General features: G+C 42.0%; 1 protein-coding gene across 2 annotated transcripts in view; it reads right to left on the bottom strand.

The window, feature by feature from the left end:
- LOC117421266 (eukaryotic translation initiation factor 2-alpha kinase 3-like) overlaps positions 1–18,197 on the bottom strand; it is a 50,764-nt gene that overhangs the window by 25,164 nt on the left and 7,403 nt on the right. Inside the window, exons 1-2 of one of the 2 annotated variants that reach the window (XM_059034818.1) lie at positions 10,718–10,849; positions 10,463–10,592 (exon numbers count right to left, since the gene is read on the bottom strand). Coding sequence is in view for 1 of the 2 variants with exons in the window: in XM_059034810.1 (XP_058890793.1) it covers positions 10,463–10,592 (130 nt within the window). In the remaining variant the exon portion in view is untranslated. Of the gene's footprint in view, positions 1–10,462; positions 10,593–10,717; positions 10,850–18,197 lie in introns of those variants that run through there. The other variant, XM_059034810.1, reaches the window with a different exon arrangement.

The raw sequence follows: 18,197 nt of genomic DNA, 5'->3' as shown, positions 1-18,197 counted from the left end.
AGTACTGTGGAATGTGCAATGAAAGTTGGGGGAGGGTCAGGTGACATTTTTATCCAATTGCGTGTCATGTAGCGATTGCAATCTAACTGTGGGCGTTTGAATGCCGAGATATATTGCAGGAAGCCATTCAGCTTTTACAAGTATATATATATATAGTGTTTTAAATTATTATTTTTTGATTTAGTATTAGTTTTACTTGTTTAGTTATAGTTTATATAGGTTTTAGCGAAAGCTAAACTTGGCAACATATGTGGTCTTTCTATAATGAGAAAAGGGAGTGAAGTTGGTTCGGAGGATTTCGATACCAGCAACAGTGATGCTGACTTATCACTCGGCGATTATGATGAAGAAAATGTGGAGCCAAGAACAATACAAACTGTACGAACAGGAGAGCATGCAGCTACTTTACAGGTAAGCCAGCTGCAAACAGGAAGCTGTTTGGTTTGAAATGGCAGTGCTGTGACGAAATACTATCAAAACACAGCATTGGGTACAGGCAATGCGGCAGCCAGATCCATCACAAGGCCTGTGCAGAGTAGCTGTGTACAAGCATGTGTGACGATCCCTCCAACACAAGCGAAGCAGACACCGTAAAAAAGGTACAAGGTCTGCTACGAAAATAAAAACAAAAGACAAAAGAAATATGTGCAGTGGTTGCGAAGGCAATCCCAGGTTCTGTTGTATTGAACATTTGAATAAATGGCACAGAGCAAGTCGATACTGGCACACGTTTTGATGTTGTTTGATAATTACAGTTCACTTATTGTTATCGTTATTAGCAGCATTTTTGTTTTCATTGTTTAAAAAAAAAATAAAATTTTTTTTATCTCTATATTGAATATGGGTATGTAGTACACAGCAGCATAAAGGGTTAATGAAAAACACAGTTTAAGTCATTTATTTGTGTTTTATTCATCATATGTTAACATTTTATAGCAATTACAGGTTTGAAAACATTATTATTATTTTCAAAATCTTGTACCTGGGAAGGGGTTTCATTTTTACATGTGGAGTTGAAGTGGTTAAAAACCATGAACGTACCATTGCTCCCTGTACCTGCCAGTCCAACAGATCAGCCAAACTACTCTCTGATAAAGCCTGTCACTATATGTGGACTCCAGCGTCCTACGGAACATCCTCTTCCAGCTCTCTCATTGCCTCGCTACTGCTCTTTTATAGCATTCATAGTGTACTGTTGACAGAACATTTCAGGTTTGAACTTCTCACGTCCCACCATTGCCTTCTTGATAAAAAAGCCCCATTCTGCCTCCTCCATCGTTCCCAATAGAATTTAAAACATTTTTAAAAATGACTCTTAAAAGTTTAGTATTAAAATGCCAATAGGAAAAACAAACATGTGCAGCAGGGATAATCATATTCAAACTGACCAAACTGAATAATACATTTAGAAAAATAATTTAAAATGATGCTTAAACACATAAAATGTATCTAGTCGACCAAAACATATATTCCCACGGCTCCCCTTAGCCCAGGTATCGTGCTTAACATCTGGATTCATTAGTCTCCACACATCCCCCACATCATGCGCTGTTAAAACACTAACCAGCTCCTTAACTGACCTGGTGTGACCACGGGACTCCCGCAGTACGGGAAAAATGGTGTTAAATTTTGTGGGAGGGGACGGTCCAGAAGTGAAGCTCACAGGAATGGGCGGGACTGGGAAATAATAAAAAATAAACCTCACAGGATGGGCAAGAACGGGATTTATTCCGGGAATAAGAACATAAGAAAGTTTACAAACGAGAGGAGGCCCCATTCAGCCCATCTTGCTCGTTTGGTTGTTAGTAGCTTATTGATCCCCGAAACTCATCAAGCAGCTTATTGAAGGATCCCAGGGTGTCAGCTTCAACAACATTACTGGGGAGTTGGTTCCAGACCCTCACAATTCTGTGTAAAAAACTGCCTCCTATTTTCTGTTCTGAATGCCCCTTTATCTAATCTCCATTTGTGACCCCTGGTCCTGGTTTCTTTTTTCAGGTCAAAGAAGTCCCCTAGGTTGACATTGTCTATACCTTTTAGGATTTTGAATGTTTGAATCAGATCGCCGCGTAGTCTTCTTTGTTCAAGACTGAATAGATTCAATTCTTTTAGCCTGTCTGCATACGACATGCCTTTTAAACCCGGGATAATTCTGGTTGCTCTTCTTTGCACTCTTTCTAGAGCAGCAATATCCTTTTTGTAACGAGGTGACCAGAACTGAACACAATATTTTAAGTGAGGTCTTACTAATGCATTGTGGAGTTTTAACACTACTTCCCTTGATTTAAATTCAACACTTCTCACAATATATCCGAGCATCTTGTTAGCCTTTTTTATAGCTTCCCCACATTGTCTAGATGAAGACATTTCTGAGTCAACATAAACTCCTAGGTCTTTTTCATAGTTCCCTTCTTCAATTTCACTATCTCCCATATGATATTTATAATGCACATTTTTATTGCCCGCATGCAATACTTTACACTTTTCTCTATTAAATTTCATGTGCCATTATTATTATTATTATTATTTATTTATTTATTTATTTCTTAGCAGACGCCCTTATCCAGGGCGACTTACAATCGTAAGCAAATACATTTCAAGTGTTACAATACAAGTAATACAATAAGAGCAAGAAATACAATCATTTTTGTTCAAGTGTGACAAACCACAATTCAATAATACAGCAGATAATAGTGATAGTTACATCAGGATATGATTAAATACAAAATACTACAGGTTAAACACTTGGCAGATTACAGTATTCTGAAGTACAGGATTAAATGCAGTAAAATAGGGGGCAGATAAGAGCAAAATAAAGCACATTTAAATGAAGGGTGATAGTGTCCCAGGATACAAACAGAGGAGTTCTACAGGTGCTGTTTGAAGAGGTGAGTCTTAAGGAGGCGCCGGAATGTGGTCAGGGACTGGGCAGTCCTTACATCTGGAGGAAGGTCATTCCACCACTGCGGAGCAAGGGTGGAGAAGGAGCGGGCTCTGGAGGCAGGGGAGCATAGCAGAGGTAGAGCCAGTCTTCTAGTGCAGGCGGAGCAGAGGGGTCGAGTGGGGGTGTAGGGAGAGATGAGGGTCTGGAGGTAGCTGGGTGCAGTCTGGTCAAGGCATCTGTCATGTGTCTGCCCAATTCTGAATGCTGTCTAGATCATTTTGAATGACCTTTGCTGCTTCAACAGTGTTTGCCACTCCTCCTATTTTTGTGTCATCTGCAAATTTAATGAGTTTGCTTACTATACCAGAATCTAAATCATTAATGTAGATTAGGAATAGCAGAGGACCTAATACTGATCCCTGTGGTACACCACTGGTTACCTCACTCCATTTTGAGGTTTCTCCTCTAATCAGTACTTTCTGTTTTCTACATGTTAACCACTCCCTAATCCATGTGCATGCATTTCCTTGAATCCCTACTGCGTTCAGTTTGAGAATTCATCTTTTATGCGGGACTATGTCAAAAGCTTTCTGGAAATCTAAATAAACCATGTCGTATGCTTTGCAGTTATCCATTGTCAATGTTGCATCCTCAAAAAAATCAAGCAGGTTAGTTAGACACGATCTCCCTTTCCTAAAACCATGCTGGTTGTCTCCCAGGATATTGTCCATTTTGGATCTTATTATAGTTTCCATAAGTTTCCATATAATAGAAGTCAGGCTTATTGGTCTGTATTATTATTTGTTTATTTAGCAGACGCCTTTATCCAAGGCGACTTACAGAGACTAGGGTGTGTGAACTATGCATCAGCTGCAGAATCACTTACAAGTACGTCTCACCCGAAAGACGGAGCACAAGGACGTTAAGTGACTTGCTCAGGGTCACACAATGAGTCCGTGGCTGAGGTGGGATTTGAACCGGAGACCTCCTGGTTACAAACCCATTTCTTTAACCACTGGACCACACAGCCTCCTGTAGTTACCTGGTTCGGTTTTGTCTCCCTTTTTGTGGATCAGTATTACGTTTGCTATTTTCCAGTCTGTCGGTACAACCCCTGTGTCAAGAGACTGTTGCATGATCTTGGTTAGCGGTTTGTAAATAACTTCTTTCATTTCTTTGAGTACTATTGGGAGGATCTCATCCAGCCCAGGGGATTTGTTTATTTTAAGAGCTCCTAGTCCCTTTAACACTTCTGCCTCTGTTATGCTAAAGTTATTTAAAACTGGATAGGAAACAGGTCGACATGTCAGGTATGTTGTCCGTGTCCTCCTTTGTAAAAACTTGTGAAAAGTAATCATTTAATATATTTGCTATTTTTTTTTCTTCATCTATGATTTTGCCATTTGTGTCTCTTAGACATTTAACCTCCTCTTTGAATGTTCTCTTGCTGTTATAATATTGGATCTTATTATTTTTGTGTGTGTTTGTGTTTTATGGTTTTTTTTGTTTTGTCCCCAATATAGTGTCCAGTTATGTTTGTTTAGCTCAGCTCACCGCTACCACCCCTGCGCTGACTCTGGAGCAGCAAAGACGAGCGCACGCTGTTCTCCGAAGCGTGTGCCGTCAGCCGACCACTTTTTTTTCACACTGCAGACTCGCCATGCAGCCAGCCAAAGCTACAGCGTTGCTGGACAACGCAGCTCTGGGCAGCTTACAGGCAAGCCCGCAGGCACTTGGCCAGACTACAGGGGTCGCTGGTGCGCGGTGAGCCAAGGACACCCTGGCCGACCTAAACCCTCCCTCCCCCCCCGGACAGCGCTCAGCCAATTATGCGCCGCCTCCTGGGAGCTCCCGTCCTCAGTCAGCAAAGGAATAGCTTGCACTCTACGCGAGTGCTTTTACTGGATGCGCCTCTCGGAGCAGATCTTATTATAGTTTCCATAAGTTTACATATAATAGAAGTCAGGCTTATTGGTCTGTATTTACCTGGTTCGGTTTTGTCTCCCTTTTTATAGATTGGTATTACGTTTGCAATTCTCCAGTCTGTCGGTACAACCCCTGTGTCAAGAGACTGTTGCATGATCTTGGTTAGCGGTTTGTAAATAACTTCTTTCATTTCTTTTGAGTACTATTGTGAGGATCTCATCCGGCTCAGGGGATTTGTTTATTTTAAGAGCTCCTAGTCCCTTTAACACTTCTGCCTCTGTTATGCTAAAGTTATTTAAAACTGGATAGGAAACAGGTCGACATGTCGGGTATGTTGTCCGTGTCCTCCTTTGTAAAAACTTGTGAAAAGTAATCATTTAATATATTTGCTATTTTTTTTTCTTCATCTATGATTTTGCCATTTGTGTCTCTTAGACATTTAACCTCCTCTTTGAATGTTCTCTTGCTGTTATAATATTGGAAAAATATTTTGGAATTGGTTTTAGCCCCCTTATCAATATTGATTTCTATCTCTCTCTTGGCCTTTCTAACTTCCTTTTTGACTTGTGTTTGCAGTTCCAAGTACTCTTTCTGTGTACTTTGTTTTTGGTCCCTTTTAAAACGCTCTGTAAAGTGCCTTTTTTCGCTGAATATTTTTTTTTAATTGATCTATTGAACCATTTTGGCCATTTTGTTTTAGATTTAGATTTGCCTACTTTTGGGATGTAATTGTTTTGTGCCTCTAGTACTACATTTTTAAAAAACAGCCATCCTTTTTCTGTGGATGTTTTCTCTATTTTACTCCAATCTACTTCTGTTAGTCTCCGTTTCATACCTTCATAGTTTGCTTTTCTAAAATTGTAAACCTTTTGTCATTACTTTTGGGGTTTTAAAAATATTTCAAAATGAGACCATGTTGTGGTCTGAGTTTGCCAATGGCTCTCTGACCTGTTTTAGTTATTCTGTCTTCATTATTTGAATGGGAAGGAACGGGACTACTCTGCCACCAGCAGACAGGAAGAGTGTTTTTTTGCTCTTTAAAATGTTCATTGTTTCAGAAAAAGCAAAAATTCACTACCACCCACCCGAAATCTGAAAGCTAGATTTAGCACTCCATTCAGGTGTTCAGAAGCATATAAAAAACTGCGTGCTTGAAGTCAGGATTTACAACCCAGAGGAAATCACTATAATGCCTGACATTATTTTTCCATGACATCGAGGCTCTCACAAAGTTTGTTTTTCAGAAAAGGAGGAATATTAGAAATTGTTATTTTATATATAATACTTTCAAAACTTGGACTTGATCCCCTAGTGACCCGCCGCCCCAACTTTGGCCATCACGGCCATTCATTTATAAAAGACCCAACTATTAATCTGTTTCTTTACAAAACTATAGACATAAGAAATAAAAGAATGAAAAAGTAAAAAGGAACAAAAAAAAAAGCAAGCAGGGGAGAACCCCTCACACTCTGAGCTCTGCACTCTGCACACACGATGCAAGCACTCCCGACAGAATCAGCGACAGACAGCAAGAGTAGATGGGCAATTATGAAGGCATGTAGAGGAGACTGAGAGGGGGGGGGGGGGGTAGTGCAGAGCATTATGACGGCATGCAGAGGAGACTGAGGGGCAGGGGGGGGGGGGGGGGTACCTCACCCCTAATCCACAACAGGATGACTAACCAGATCCTCCTTAGTCTCTTGTTGTTTATCCCAAACTTGTCATATTCTTGAGATCCCCAGAGGTAAATACTTTGTTTCAGCTCAGTTGCTTAAAACAAAGGCATTAGCCAGCCCCAATCACTAAGCAGACTAGTGTCCCAAGGACAGGGCTCGCAAATCAAAGCGCCTGGTTACAGAGCGCAGGGCTCGCAAATCAAAGCGCCTGGTCACAGAGCGCAGGGCTCGCAAATCAAAGCGCCTGGTTACAGAGGGCAGGGCTCGCAAATCAAAGCGCCTGGTCACAGAGCGCAGGGCTCGCAAATTAAAGCGCCTGGTCACAGAGGACAGGGCTCGCAAATCAGCAGGCTCTCCGTCGGCAACAGCAAGACTAAAACACAAGGTTATTTCCGTCTGACAAAAGGTTTGAAACTGCCTAAAAGCAGACCCAGAAAACCTGGCCAGTGAAATACTCCCAGACACATGTTAAAAGGGGCACAGCCTCACTGTGCTTGCCCCTGATCCAACAACGAATAAAATAGTGACCCATTACAGTACCCATCCTGTAAGCTCTATAAAAACACTGGCAAAACTCAGTTCACGAGACGTCAACGTTCAATTTCAGATGAATATCATTTCATATAGATAGCTTTGAATTAAATGCCCTCCCCTTCAATCGTTAACTTTCTGAAATGTACATTTATTCCAGTCAAACTAATTTTTGGGGAATTGTATGTTTAAAGTACAATGGTTATAGAATGCATTTAGCATAGTTTACCCTGGTTTGCCATCTTTATTAACAGCTTAACCGTATTCTTTACAATGCTTACATAGTGTTTTCACTACACTTTGCTGGGCTTTTACTGTGTGAAGCCTTTAAGGGCATTTCAATTGCATAGACATGTTGATTGCAAAGTGTTGCAAGTCTATGGTGCCTGCCTCCTCTCACCTGTAGAAGCAGCTCATGCCAACGTGCAGGCTGCAGACTGGCTAAAGTGTGAAGAGCTTCTAGCCCAGGGTTGTCCTGATTGGTTATCTAAAGAAAAGTTGTGCTGTAAGCTTCATAGGCGTCAAACAGACTCATTCTAAAGAGCCAGCAAAGTAAGAGGATAATGAGGGTAAATCAAGGAGGAAATGACTATGAACACAGATGTGCAGCAGGCTCTCCATCAAACCTCAGCTGCAGCTGAGGTTTGAACCATGAACTGGATATTTGCAACCTGAATGCTAAACCACACAGGAAAGGGATTCGTTCTCGTCTGTGCCTTGAAAAATCTGCTTACAGATCTGGCAAGAAAGGCAGTTTGAACTGCAAAACACTTCTGCAAGCTTGGCATCTTAACCCCCTGAATGAACAAACCATTCAGGGGATTAAGAAGGTCAAGGAATTTATGAATGTATGCTTGAATATGCTGTTTTGAGTGCAGGTACTCTGTAAAATTAACGTGTTTCTTCTAAGCTCCCTAACTGACTTTTTCAAAAATGTTTTGATATATTTCTTGTTAGAGTAAGTAGCAGGGTTGGGACTGTTTTAATAACATATCTGTAATATAGCGTCCCCCGTCCTCACGTGCTGCTACAACTGTGTAAACAACGTATCTGTAATACAGCGTCCCCCGTCCTCACGTGCTGCTACAACTGTGTAAATAACATATCTGTAAAACAGCGTCCCCCGTCCTCACGTGCAGCTACAACTGTGTAAATAACATATCTGTAATACAGCGTCCCCCGTCCTCACGTGCTGCTACAACTGTGTAAATAACATATCTGTAATACAGCGTCCCCCGTCCTCACGTGCTGCTACAACTGTGTAAATAACATATCTGTAATACAGCGTCCCCCGTCCTCACGTGCTGCTACAACTGTTTTAATAACATATCTGTAATACAACGTCCCCCGTCCCCACGTGCTGCTACAACTGTGTAAATAACATCTGTAATACAGCGTCCCCCGTCCTCACGTGCTGCTACAACTGTGTAAATAACATATCTGTAATACAACGTCCCCCGTCCCCACGTGCTGCTACAACGGTGTAAATAACATCTGTAATACAGCGTCCCCCGTCCTCACGTGCTGCTACAACTGTGTAAATAACATATCTGTAATACAGCGTCCCCCGTCCTCACGTGCTGCTACAACTGTGTAAATAACATATCTGTAATACAGCGTCCCCCGTCCTCACGTGCTGCTACAACTGTGTAAATAACATATCTGTAATACAGCGTCCCCCGTCCTCACGTGCTGCTACAACTGTGTAAATAACATATCTGTAATACAGCGTCCCCCGTCCTCACGTGCTGCTACAACTGTTTTAATAACATATCTGTAATACAACGTCCCCCGTCCCCACATGCTGCTACAACTGTGTAAATAACATATATATATATATATATATATATATATATATATATATATATATATATATATATATATATATATAACAAAAGGGTTAAAGTCTGTTTCAAAACGTCCGCACTAGTACACGGATAGTGTAAGGATTATTGCCCACACTCTCAAACAGGTAACACAGCAACAACGATCCATGATGTGGTACAGAACCAAAATGCTCTTCTTGCAGTGATTTAGAGGACAGATCTCAAACCCCAGTTCACTAGAGCAAACAATTTGAAAAGAGCTTTGAAAACAGACTAACAGCTAGAAGTGTAAAAAGTTGTCAGAATGTTAACAATGGAAAGAATTTACAGGTATGTTAGTTAAACAGTTACGTGGGGATGTGTAAACACTATTTCTTTAGAGCCCAGCGACTTCCTCTTTAAGGCCCTCTAAACTTCTATGACCAGACAGCTTGGTTCCAGATAGCGTTGGCCCGCTAATGTGTGAATGTGACAGGGTACAGGACCTCCCTCAGGATAGGAATACGAGGGGGTACAGGACCTCCCTCAGGATAGGAATACGAGGGGGTACAGGACCTCCCTCAGGATAGGAATACGAGGGGGTACAGGACCTCCCTCAGGATAGGAATACGAGGGGGTACAGGACCTCCCTCAGGATAGGAATACAAGGGGGTACAGGACCTCCCTCAGGATAGGAATACAAGGGGGTACAGGACCTCCCTCAGGATAGGAATACAAGGGGGTACAGGACCTCCCTCAGGATAGGAATACAAGGGGGTACAGGACCTCCCTCATGTTAGGAATACGAGGGGGTACAGGACCTCCCTCAGGATAGGAATACGAGGGGGTACTGGACCTCCCTCAGGATAGGAATACAAGGGGGTACTGGACCTCCCTCAGGATAGGAATACAAGGGGGTACAGGACCTCCCTCAGGATAGGAATACAAGGGGGTACAGGACCTCCCTCATGTTAGGAATACGAGGGGGTACAGGACCTCCCTCAGGTTAGGAATACGAGGGGGTACAGGACCTCCCTCAGGTTAGGAATACGAGGGGGTACAGGACCTCCCTCAGGATAGGAATGCGAGGGGGTACAGGACCTCCCTCATGTTAGGAATACGAGGGGGTACAGGACCTCCCTCATGTTAGGAATACGAGGGGGTACAGGACCTCCCTCAGGATAGGAATGTGAAGGGGTACAGGACCTCCCTCAGGAATGCGAGGGGATACAGGACCTCCCTCAGGATAGGAATACGAGGGGATACAGGACCTCCCTCAGGATAGGAATGCGAGGGGGTACAGGACCTCCCTCATGTTAGGAATACGAGGGGGTACAGGACCTCCCTCATGTTAGGAATACGAGGGGGTACAGGACCTCCCTCAGGATAGGAATGTGAAGGGGTACAGGACCTCCCTCAGGAATGCGAGGGGATACAGGACCTCCCTCAGGATAGGAATACGAGGGGGTACAGGACCTCCCTCAGGATAGGAATACGAGGGGGTACAGGTCCTCCCTCATGTTAGGAATGTGAAGGTGTACAGGACCTCCCTCAGGAATGCGAGGGGATACAGGACCTCCCTCAGGAATGCGAGGGGATACAGGACCTCCCTCAGGAATGCGAGGGGATACAGGACCTACCTCCGGCTTGCTGAGGCTTGAGGAGACCAGCGTCCCGGAGCCCACATCCAGGTCCCACTGCTTCCTGCCATGATTCTCTGGGTCCAGGGCAGATATCCGCCCATCTAAAGTGCTGATGATCACCAGAGACCTGGGGGAGAATATTACATACATTATAATGAATACATTGTGTATCTGCAGTCAAAGAAAGTAACAGCGCACGGCTGCTATCAACAGTGATGTTTCTGGGGCTTCTGCTCAATGTTGCAGCCTCACTGTATTTGAGCTGGAGTGCACCGTCTGGTCCAGATGCTCTGATCTGGTTCTGAGACTATGAATCCCAGCAGAGAAGATGAACTTGGTGATCGCAGACAGGGAGTCCCTGGATCTGAACTCAGTCTGCCCGTCTCTCTCACTCATTCACTCGGATGCCTGGAAAGAGAAACCGGGTCAATTCCTCCCTGCCTGTGAACCAACTAGAGTACTGGTGTTCTAGTGCATACACTGAACTGGAGGAGCGCAGACAGGGAGTCCCTGGATCTGAACTCAGTCTGCCCGTCTCTCTCTCTCTCTCTCTCACTCACTCACTCTGATGCCTGGAAAGAGAAACCGGGTCAATCCCTACCTGCATACACTTTCAGCTGCCTCTACACAGCTCTTTTCCAATGTTTTTACCATAGTTTACCATTATTTTGTTTTATTATTATTTTATTATGCTTTTAAAAAGTACCATACCTCTCTGGGCTCTACAATGTTTACTTGTGATTTATTACACTACTATGGTCAATTATTAGAAGGGCATACTTGGCACTCTAGTTAAATGTAAACAGTAAATGATGGTGTGCATTGCAAGCATGACCTTTCCGCTCCTCATTCATAAAACATCTGGATTATCATCAGTACCACACAGTGAGTATCAGTTGAAGTCACCCACCTGGCCCTACATCTACAGTGTGCAGAAGCAGCATGACTGTGCAGTAAACATGCCAGCTCAACACACTCAACTGTGTGCGAGGAGAGACATTTAAATAGTTTGAAACATAGTACTGCTTAAAAACATCACTTCTCAGAGAAACTAGAGGACAGCAGTGTGGTTAAACTATCAATATGCACCGTTTACTTAAGTGTGTACAGCCTTCATAATGTTACAGTTCTGCCAAGTCTAAAGAGGAAGACTCTCCTCTCCTTGTGTATTTACCATTCCCTGTCACCAGGGTTAAACTACAGTTCACAGCACAAATCCTCATTGCTGCCTGCGGTGTTACACATACTGTATATCATGTTCAACAGGACTGTCAAATTGTTTTCATATTTCTTTATTCATATATTTGATCATAAATCAGTTGCCCTGTGATTCTTTAAGATCAGGCAAGCATCAAATCCAGCAATTTATTTATATATATTTAACTTTAAATCTTTCAATACATGCATGTTACTGTGAACATTTATTAAAAGTTAATCTGTTATTTAGTTAACACTTGCTACAATATCAGGAAGACATTCCTGCTGCTGCTGCGTACAATGCAGATGCTATTGAACACCATGGGAAACAGGACTAGCTGAAGCTGCCCAATCCAATGAGGAGCTGTGTACTAGAGGCACAAAACAATTACATCCCAAAAAGTAGACAAATCTAAAACATTGCCAAAATGGTTTAATAGATCACTATATATATATATATATATATATATATATATATATATACACATATATACACACACATATACATATACATATACACAGTACTGTGCAGAAGTTTTAGGCAAGTGTGAAAAAATGCTGTAAAGTAAGAATGCTTTCAAAAATAGACATGTTAATAGATTATATTTATCAATTAACTAAATGCAAAGTGAGTGAACAGAAGAAAAATCTAAATCAAATCCATATTTGGTATGACCACCCTTTGCCTTCAAAACAGCATCAATTCTTCTAGGTACACTTGCACAAAGTCAGGGATTTTGTAGGCATATAGTCAGGTGTATGATTAAACAATTATACCAAACAGGTGCTAATGATCATCAATTCAATATGTAGGTTGAAACACAATCATTAACTGAAACAGAAACAGCTGTGTAGGAGGAATAAAACTGGGTGAGGAACAGCCAAACTCAGCTAACAAGGTGAGGTTGCTGAAGACAGTTTACTGTCAAAAGTCATACACCATGGCAAGACTGAGCACAGCAACAAGACACAAGGTAGTTATACTGCATCAGCAAGGTCTCTCCCAGGCAGAAATTTCAAGGCAGACAGGGGTTTCCAGATGTGCTGTCCAAGCTCTTTTGAAGAAGTACAAAGAAACGGGCAACGTTGAGGACCGTAGACGCAGTGGTCGGCCAAGGAAACTTACTGCAGCAGATGAAAGACACATCATGCTTACTTCCCTTTGCAATTTGAAGATGTCCAGCAGTGCCATCAGCTCAGAATTGGCAGAAAACAGTGGGACCCTGGTACACCCATCTACTGTCCGGAGAAGGCTGGTCAGAAGTGGCCTTCATGGAAGACTTGTGGCCAAAAAGCCATACCTCCGACGTGGAAACAAGGCCAAGCGACTCAACTATGCACGAAAACACAGGAACTGGGGTGCAGAAAAATGGCAGCAGGTGCTCTGGACTGATGAGTAAAAATTTGAAATATTTGGCTGTAGCAGAAGGCAGTTTGTTCGCCAAAGGGCTGGAGAGCGGTACACGAATGAGTGTCTGCAGGCAACAGTGAAGCATGGTGGAGGTTCCTTGCAAGTTTGGGGCTGCATTTCTGCAAATGGAGTTGGGGATTTGGTCACAATTAATGGTCTCCTCAATGCTGAGAAGTACAGGCAGATACTTATCCATCATGCAATACCATCAGGGAGGCATCTGATTGGCCCCAAATATATTCTGCAGCATGACAACGACCCCAAACATACAGCGAAAGTCATGAAGAACTATCTTCAGCGTAAAGAAGAACAAGGAGTCCTGGAAGTGATGGTATGGCCCCCACAGAGCCCTGATCTCAACATCATCGAGTCTGTCTGGGATTACATGAAGAGAGAGAAGCAACTGAGGCTGCCTAAATCCATAGAAGAACTGTGGTTATTTCTCCAAGATGTTTGGGCCAACCTACCTGCAGAGTTCCTTCAAAAACTGTGTGCAAGTGTACCTAGAAGAATTGATGCTGTTTTGAAGGCAAAGGGTGGTCACACCAAATATTGATTTGATGTCGATTTTTCTTCTGTTCACTCACTTTGCATTTTGTTAATTGATAAATATAAACTATTAACATGTCTATTTTTGAAAGCATTCTTACTTTACTGAATTTTCACACCTGCCTAAAACTTTTGCACAGTACTGTATTTACACATACACACACACACACACAGTGCCTTGCAAAAGTATTCAGACCCCTGACCAATTCTCTCATGTTACTGAATTACAAATGGTACATTGAAATTTCATTCTGTTTGATATTTTATTTTAAAACACCGAAACTCAAAATCAATTATTGTAAGGTGACATTGGTTTTATGTTGGGAAATATTTTTAAAAGAAATAAACTGAAATATCTTGCTTGCATAAGTATTCAACCCCCACACATTAATATTTGGTAGAGCCACATTTCACTGCAATAACAGCTTTAAGTATTTTGGGGTAAGTATGTACCAGCTTTACACACAGTGTCGGAGTGATTTTGGTCCATTCTTCTTGGCAGATTTGCTCCAGGTTGTTCAGGTTGGTTGGACGACGCTTGTGGACTGCAATTTTCAAATAGTGCCACAGATTCTCAATGGGATTGAGATCAGGACTTTGACTGGGCCACTGTAGGACATTCACCTTTTTGTTCTTGAGCTATTCCAATGCTGCTTTGGCCTTGTGCTTGGGATCATTGTCCTGCTGAAAGGTGAATTTCCTCCCAAGCTTCAGTTTTTTAGCGGACTGAAGCAGGTTCTCTTGCAGTATTTCCCTGTATTTTGCTCCATCCATTCTTCCTTCAATTTTAACAAGATGCCCAGTCCTTGCTGATGAAAAGCATCCCCACAGCATGATGCTGCCACCACCATACTTCACTGTAGGGAGGGTGTGTCTTGAGGCATGGGCAGTGTTAGGTTTGCGCCACACATAGCGCTTTGAGTTTTGGCCAAAAAGCTCTATCTTGGTCTCATCTGACCACAAAACCTTTTCCCACATCGCAGCTGGGTCACTCTCATGCTTTCTGGCAAACTCCGGACGTGCTTTCAGATGGTACTTTGAGTAACGGTTTCTTTCTTGCCACCCTCCCATACAGGCCAGTGTTATGCAGAGCTCTTGATATGATTGACTGGTGCACCATTACTCCACTCCCAGCCACTGAACTCTGTAGCTCCTTCAAAGTGATTGTTGGCCTCTCTGTGGCTTCTCTCACAAGTCTTCTTGTTTGAGCGCTGAGTTTTGAGGGATGGCCTTTTCTTGGCAGTGCCTGGGTGGTGTGATGCAGCTTCCACTTCCTGATTATTGATCCAACTGTGCTCACTGGGATATCCAAACACTTGGATATTACTTTGTACCCTTTCCCTAATCTATGCATTTGTATTACTTTATCTCCAACTTCTGTAGAATGCTCTTTGGTCTTCATTTTCCTTCAGATTCACAGCCTGACCAATGATCCTTCAACAGTGGGGTTTTTATCCAGAAAATGACAGCAACTTTAATGGTTCACAGGTGGAAGCCAATGGTAAGGTAATTGTGTCCTCATTTGGGCAATTTCTTTCATCGGTGTAAACTGGGAGCTTCCACAGCACAGGGGTTGAATACTTATGCAAGCAAGATATTTCAGTTTTTTTATTTTTCTTAAATATTTCCCAATATAAAACCAATGTCACCTTACAATTGATTTGGAGTTGATATAAAATATCAAACAGAACGAAATTTCAATGTACCATTTGTAATTCAGTAATGAGAGAATTGGTCTGAATACTTTTGCAAGGCAGTGTGTGTGTAATATATATATATATATATATATATATATATATATATATATATATATATATATATATACACACACACACAGACACACACACACACACACACACTGTATATACAGAGCGTTTAAAAGGGACCAAAAACAAAGTACACAGAAAGTACTGTAAAATTTCAAGAGCAAGAAATCTGAGAATTTCGCATTAATCATATACACAAAATTAATGTGCCGTGAAATATATTAATAAAATACATGTGACATACTGGAAAAAAAAATTGCAGCCGGTGTACAGTATCCATGTGAAAGGTGCAACCGCAACACACAGCAGTCTACAGTGCAGGTCATGTGCGCTCTGTCAGTTGCCATGGTACAGCCAGCACTGTACACTACTGCACTTGCCTGGTTGCATTCATTTTTTGTAACCGTGCTTCTCCACTGCGTAAAGTTTAAAAAACCACCCAAGGAACCCCTGACCCAAATGCAGAAGAAAACCCATCTGAAGCAAGAGCAGTAGCATCTGCCAATGAAAATGTTATTGAGGCCACCGACCGACCAAAAAGAGAACCTGATCACGTATATGACGCGTCAACACAAGCCAAACTAGCCAGGTACGCTGCACTCAATGGAAACGCTGACGCCGTTCGGAAGTACTCTGTTGAACTGGGACATGGCCTGAACGAGTCTACTGGAAGACATTTTAAAAAACTAGATGTTGTAAACCTGAAGAAAGGCGACGATGTGTTCGAGTTGCCTTTTCAACGCCGTGGCCGTCCTGTCATGCTAGGTGAATATGACAAAGATGTACAAAATTGACTTGCTTAACCTTAGAGCAGCTGGAGGCATAGTCAATCAATCAATTGCAATTGCGGCAGCAACTGGAATTTTAAAAACACAAGAAACCAAGCCTCTCAAGAGAAGTTGATATTGGTCGTGCCTGGGCCACGTCTCTCATGATACGGGTGGGATTTGTCAAGAGAAAGGCAACAAAGGCTGTTAAAAAAAAAACTGCTGCCAAATTTCGAACTGAAGGAAGGGTTTCTTACAAGAATCAAGGAGACAGTAACGAAGGAATCCATTCCTAAGGAACTGATCAATCATCAACTGGCAGCAAACAGGTTTGTTTTTATTTTTTTGCGTTTTACTTTTGAAAGTGTTACTGGTAGCTTGTTCACTGTATATCCCTTTGTGATTGCTCATTTTCAGAATACATTAATAGAGCATTATTTTAGTTGCCATTTTTAATACATTGTGTTTAATTTAAGCGAACAATTACAGCTATTGTGCTGCACTGTCGCAATAGGAAGCTTACATTTTATTATTCAGTACTAAACTTATGTAAAAACAAAGTGTTTTGATCTCATTTACTGCATGCTGTAGTACCGTTTCCTCTGCAGAGTACGAACATTATCTTTGAGCACGGCGCTGCTTCGTAGCATTAATACAGTACAGTATGTGTAGAGGCAGAGTAGGGTACAGCACTACTGCTTCTAAATACAGTATGATAGTACAGTATTTTACATCATGGTGTCACATACAGAAACAGTACTGCACTAGAGTCTGAAACACTGTATTCCAGTTTATTTAATGTTTTATACAGTGTTTATTATGGTAGAGTACAGTACTTCGGATTTGGTCAGGTTTGGAATGCTTTTGTAGGATTTTTATGTACCTGTATTAGGGTGGGTCCAGTTAGTGAGTGGACCCTGGAGGTGAAGGGATCAAAACAAGTTCCAGTTCGTCCTGCAGCCTTGCAAATTACTCTCCTCCTTGCGCTCGCTAGTTCTGGAGATATGCTGTGTCCCCAGATCATTTATGCTGGGAAAAGAGAGCAGGTCCACTCCAAAGTACGTTTTCCTGAAGGGGGTATATTTGGTATAGCCAATCTCATTGGGGCACAGGAGACCATGCTGCGCTATGTAGACACAGTTACTATTCTATATGTTGAAGCAGTCCGCCACAAGCTTGGCTTGCCAAACACCCAAAAAGCTCTAGCTTTATTTGTTTTTGCAGCTCAGAGAACTGAACCCTTCCTGAAGAAACTTTGAGAATAGCATAACAGATGGCAGAAGTGTTAAAGGGACTAGGAGCTCTTCTCGAAAGAAGAGGAAATTAGGCTAGTTCTCTATTCGCACTTCATGTAGACAAACCTAACGTGAATATGAATCAAATCCACCGCTGCAGCATGCTTTGGTGTTTGAACGAGTTGACTCCAATCCATAAATAAATACACATTTGGTTTTCAATGCATAAATAAATACACATTTGTTTTTTTTCATTATTTCAGGAGGCTACTCCAAGCTACTTCCTCTGCTGGTGTTCTGACCCAGTTGATCCCCTCTGCCAGCATGCATGCAGTGGCTGCTATGCACATGTGTTTCGGGTCATTGTCTGAAAAGAGATATACACTAATATATTTTAAAAGATTACATTTCATCAGCTACGCATATAACAAACTGAAGACGTTTTAACAAAGGAGGATACGGACAACATGCCTCACATGGTCGACCTGTTCCTATCCAGTTTTAAATAACTTTAGCATAACAGAGGCAGAAGTGTTAAAGGGACTAGGAGCTCTTAAAATAAACAAATCCCCCGAGCCAGATGAGATCCTCACAATAGTACTCAAAGAAATGAAAGAAGTTATTTACAAACCGCTAACCAAGATCATGCAACAGTCTCTTGACACAGGGGTTGTACCGACAGACTGGAGAATTGCAAACGTAATACCAATCCATAAAAAAAGGGAGACAAAACCGAACCAGGTAAATACAGACCAATAAGCCTGACTTCTATTATATGTAAACTTATGGAAACTATAATAAGATCTG

Source organism: Acipenser ruthenus, chromosome 1 (assembly GCF_902713425.1).
Source record: "Acipenser ruthenus chromosome 1, fAciRut3.2 maternal haplotype, whole genome shotgun sequence".
NCBI classification, from domain to species: domain Eukaryota; kingdom Metazoa; phylum Chordata; class Actinopteri; order Acipenseriformes; family Acipenseridae; genus Acipenser; species Acipenser ruthenus.
The sequence above is the reverse complement of the archived record's forward strand: the minus strand, read 5'-3'. Positions and strand labels throughout refer to the sequence as shown.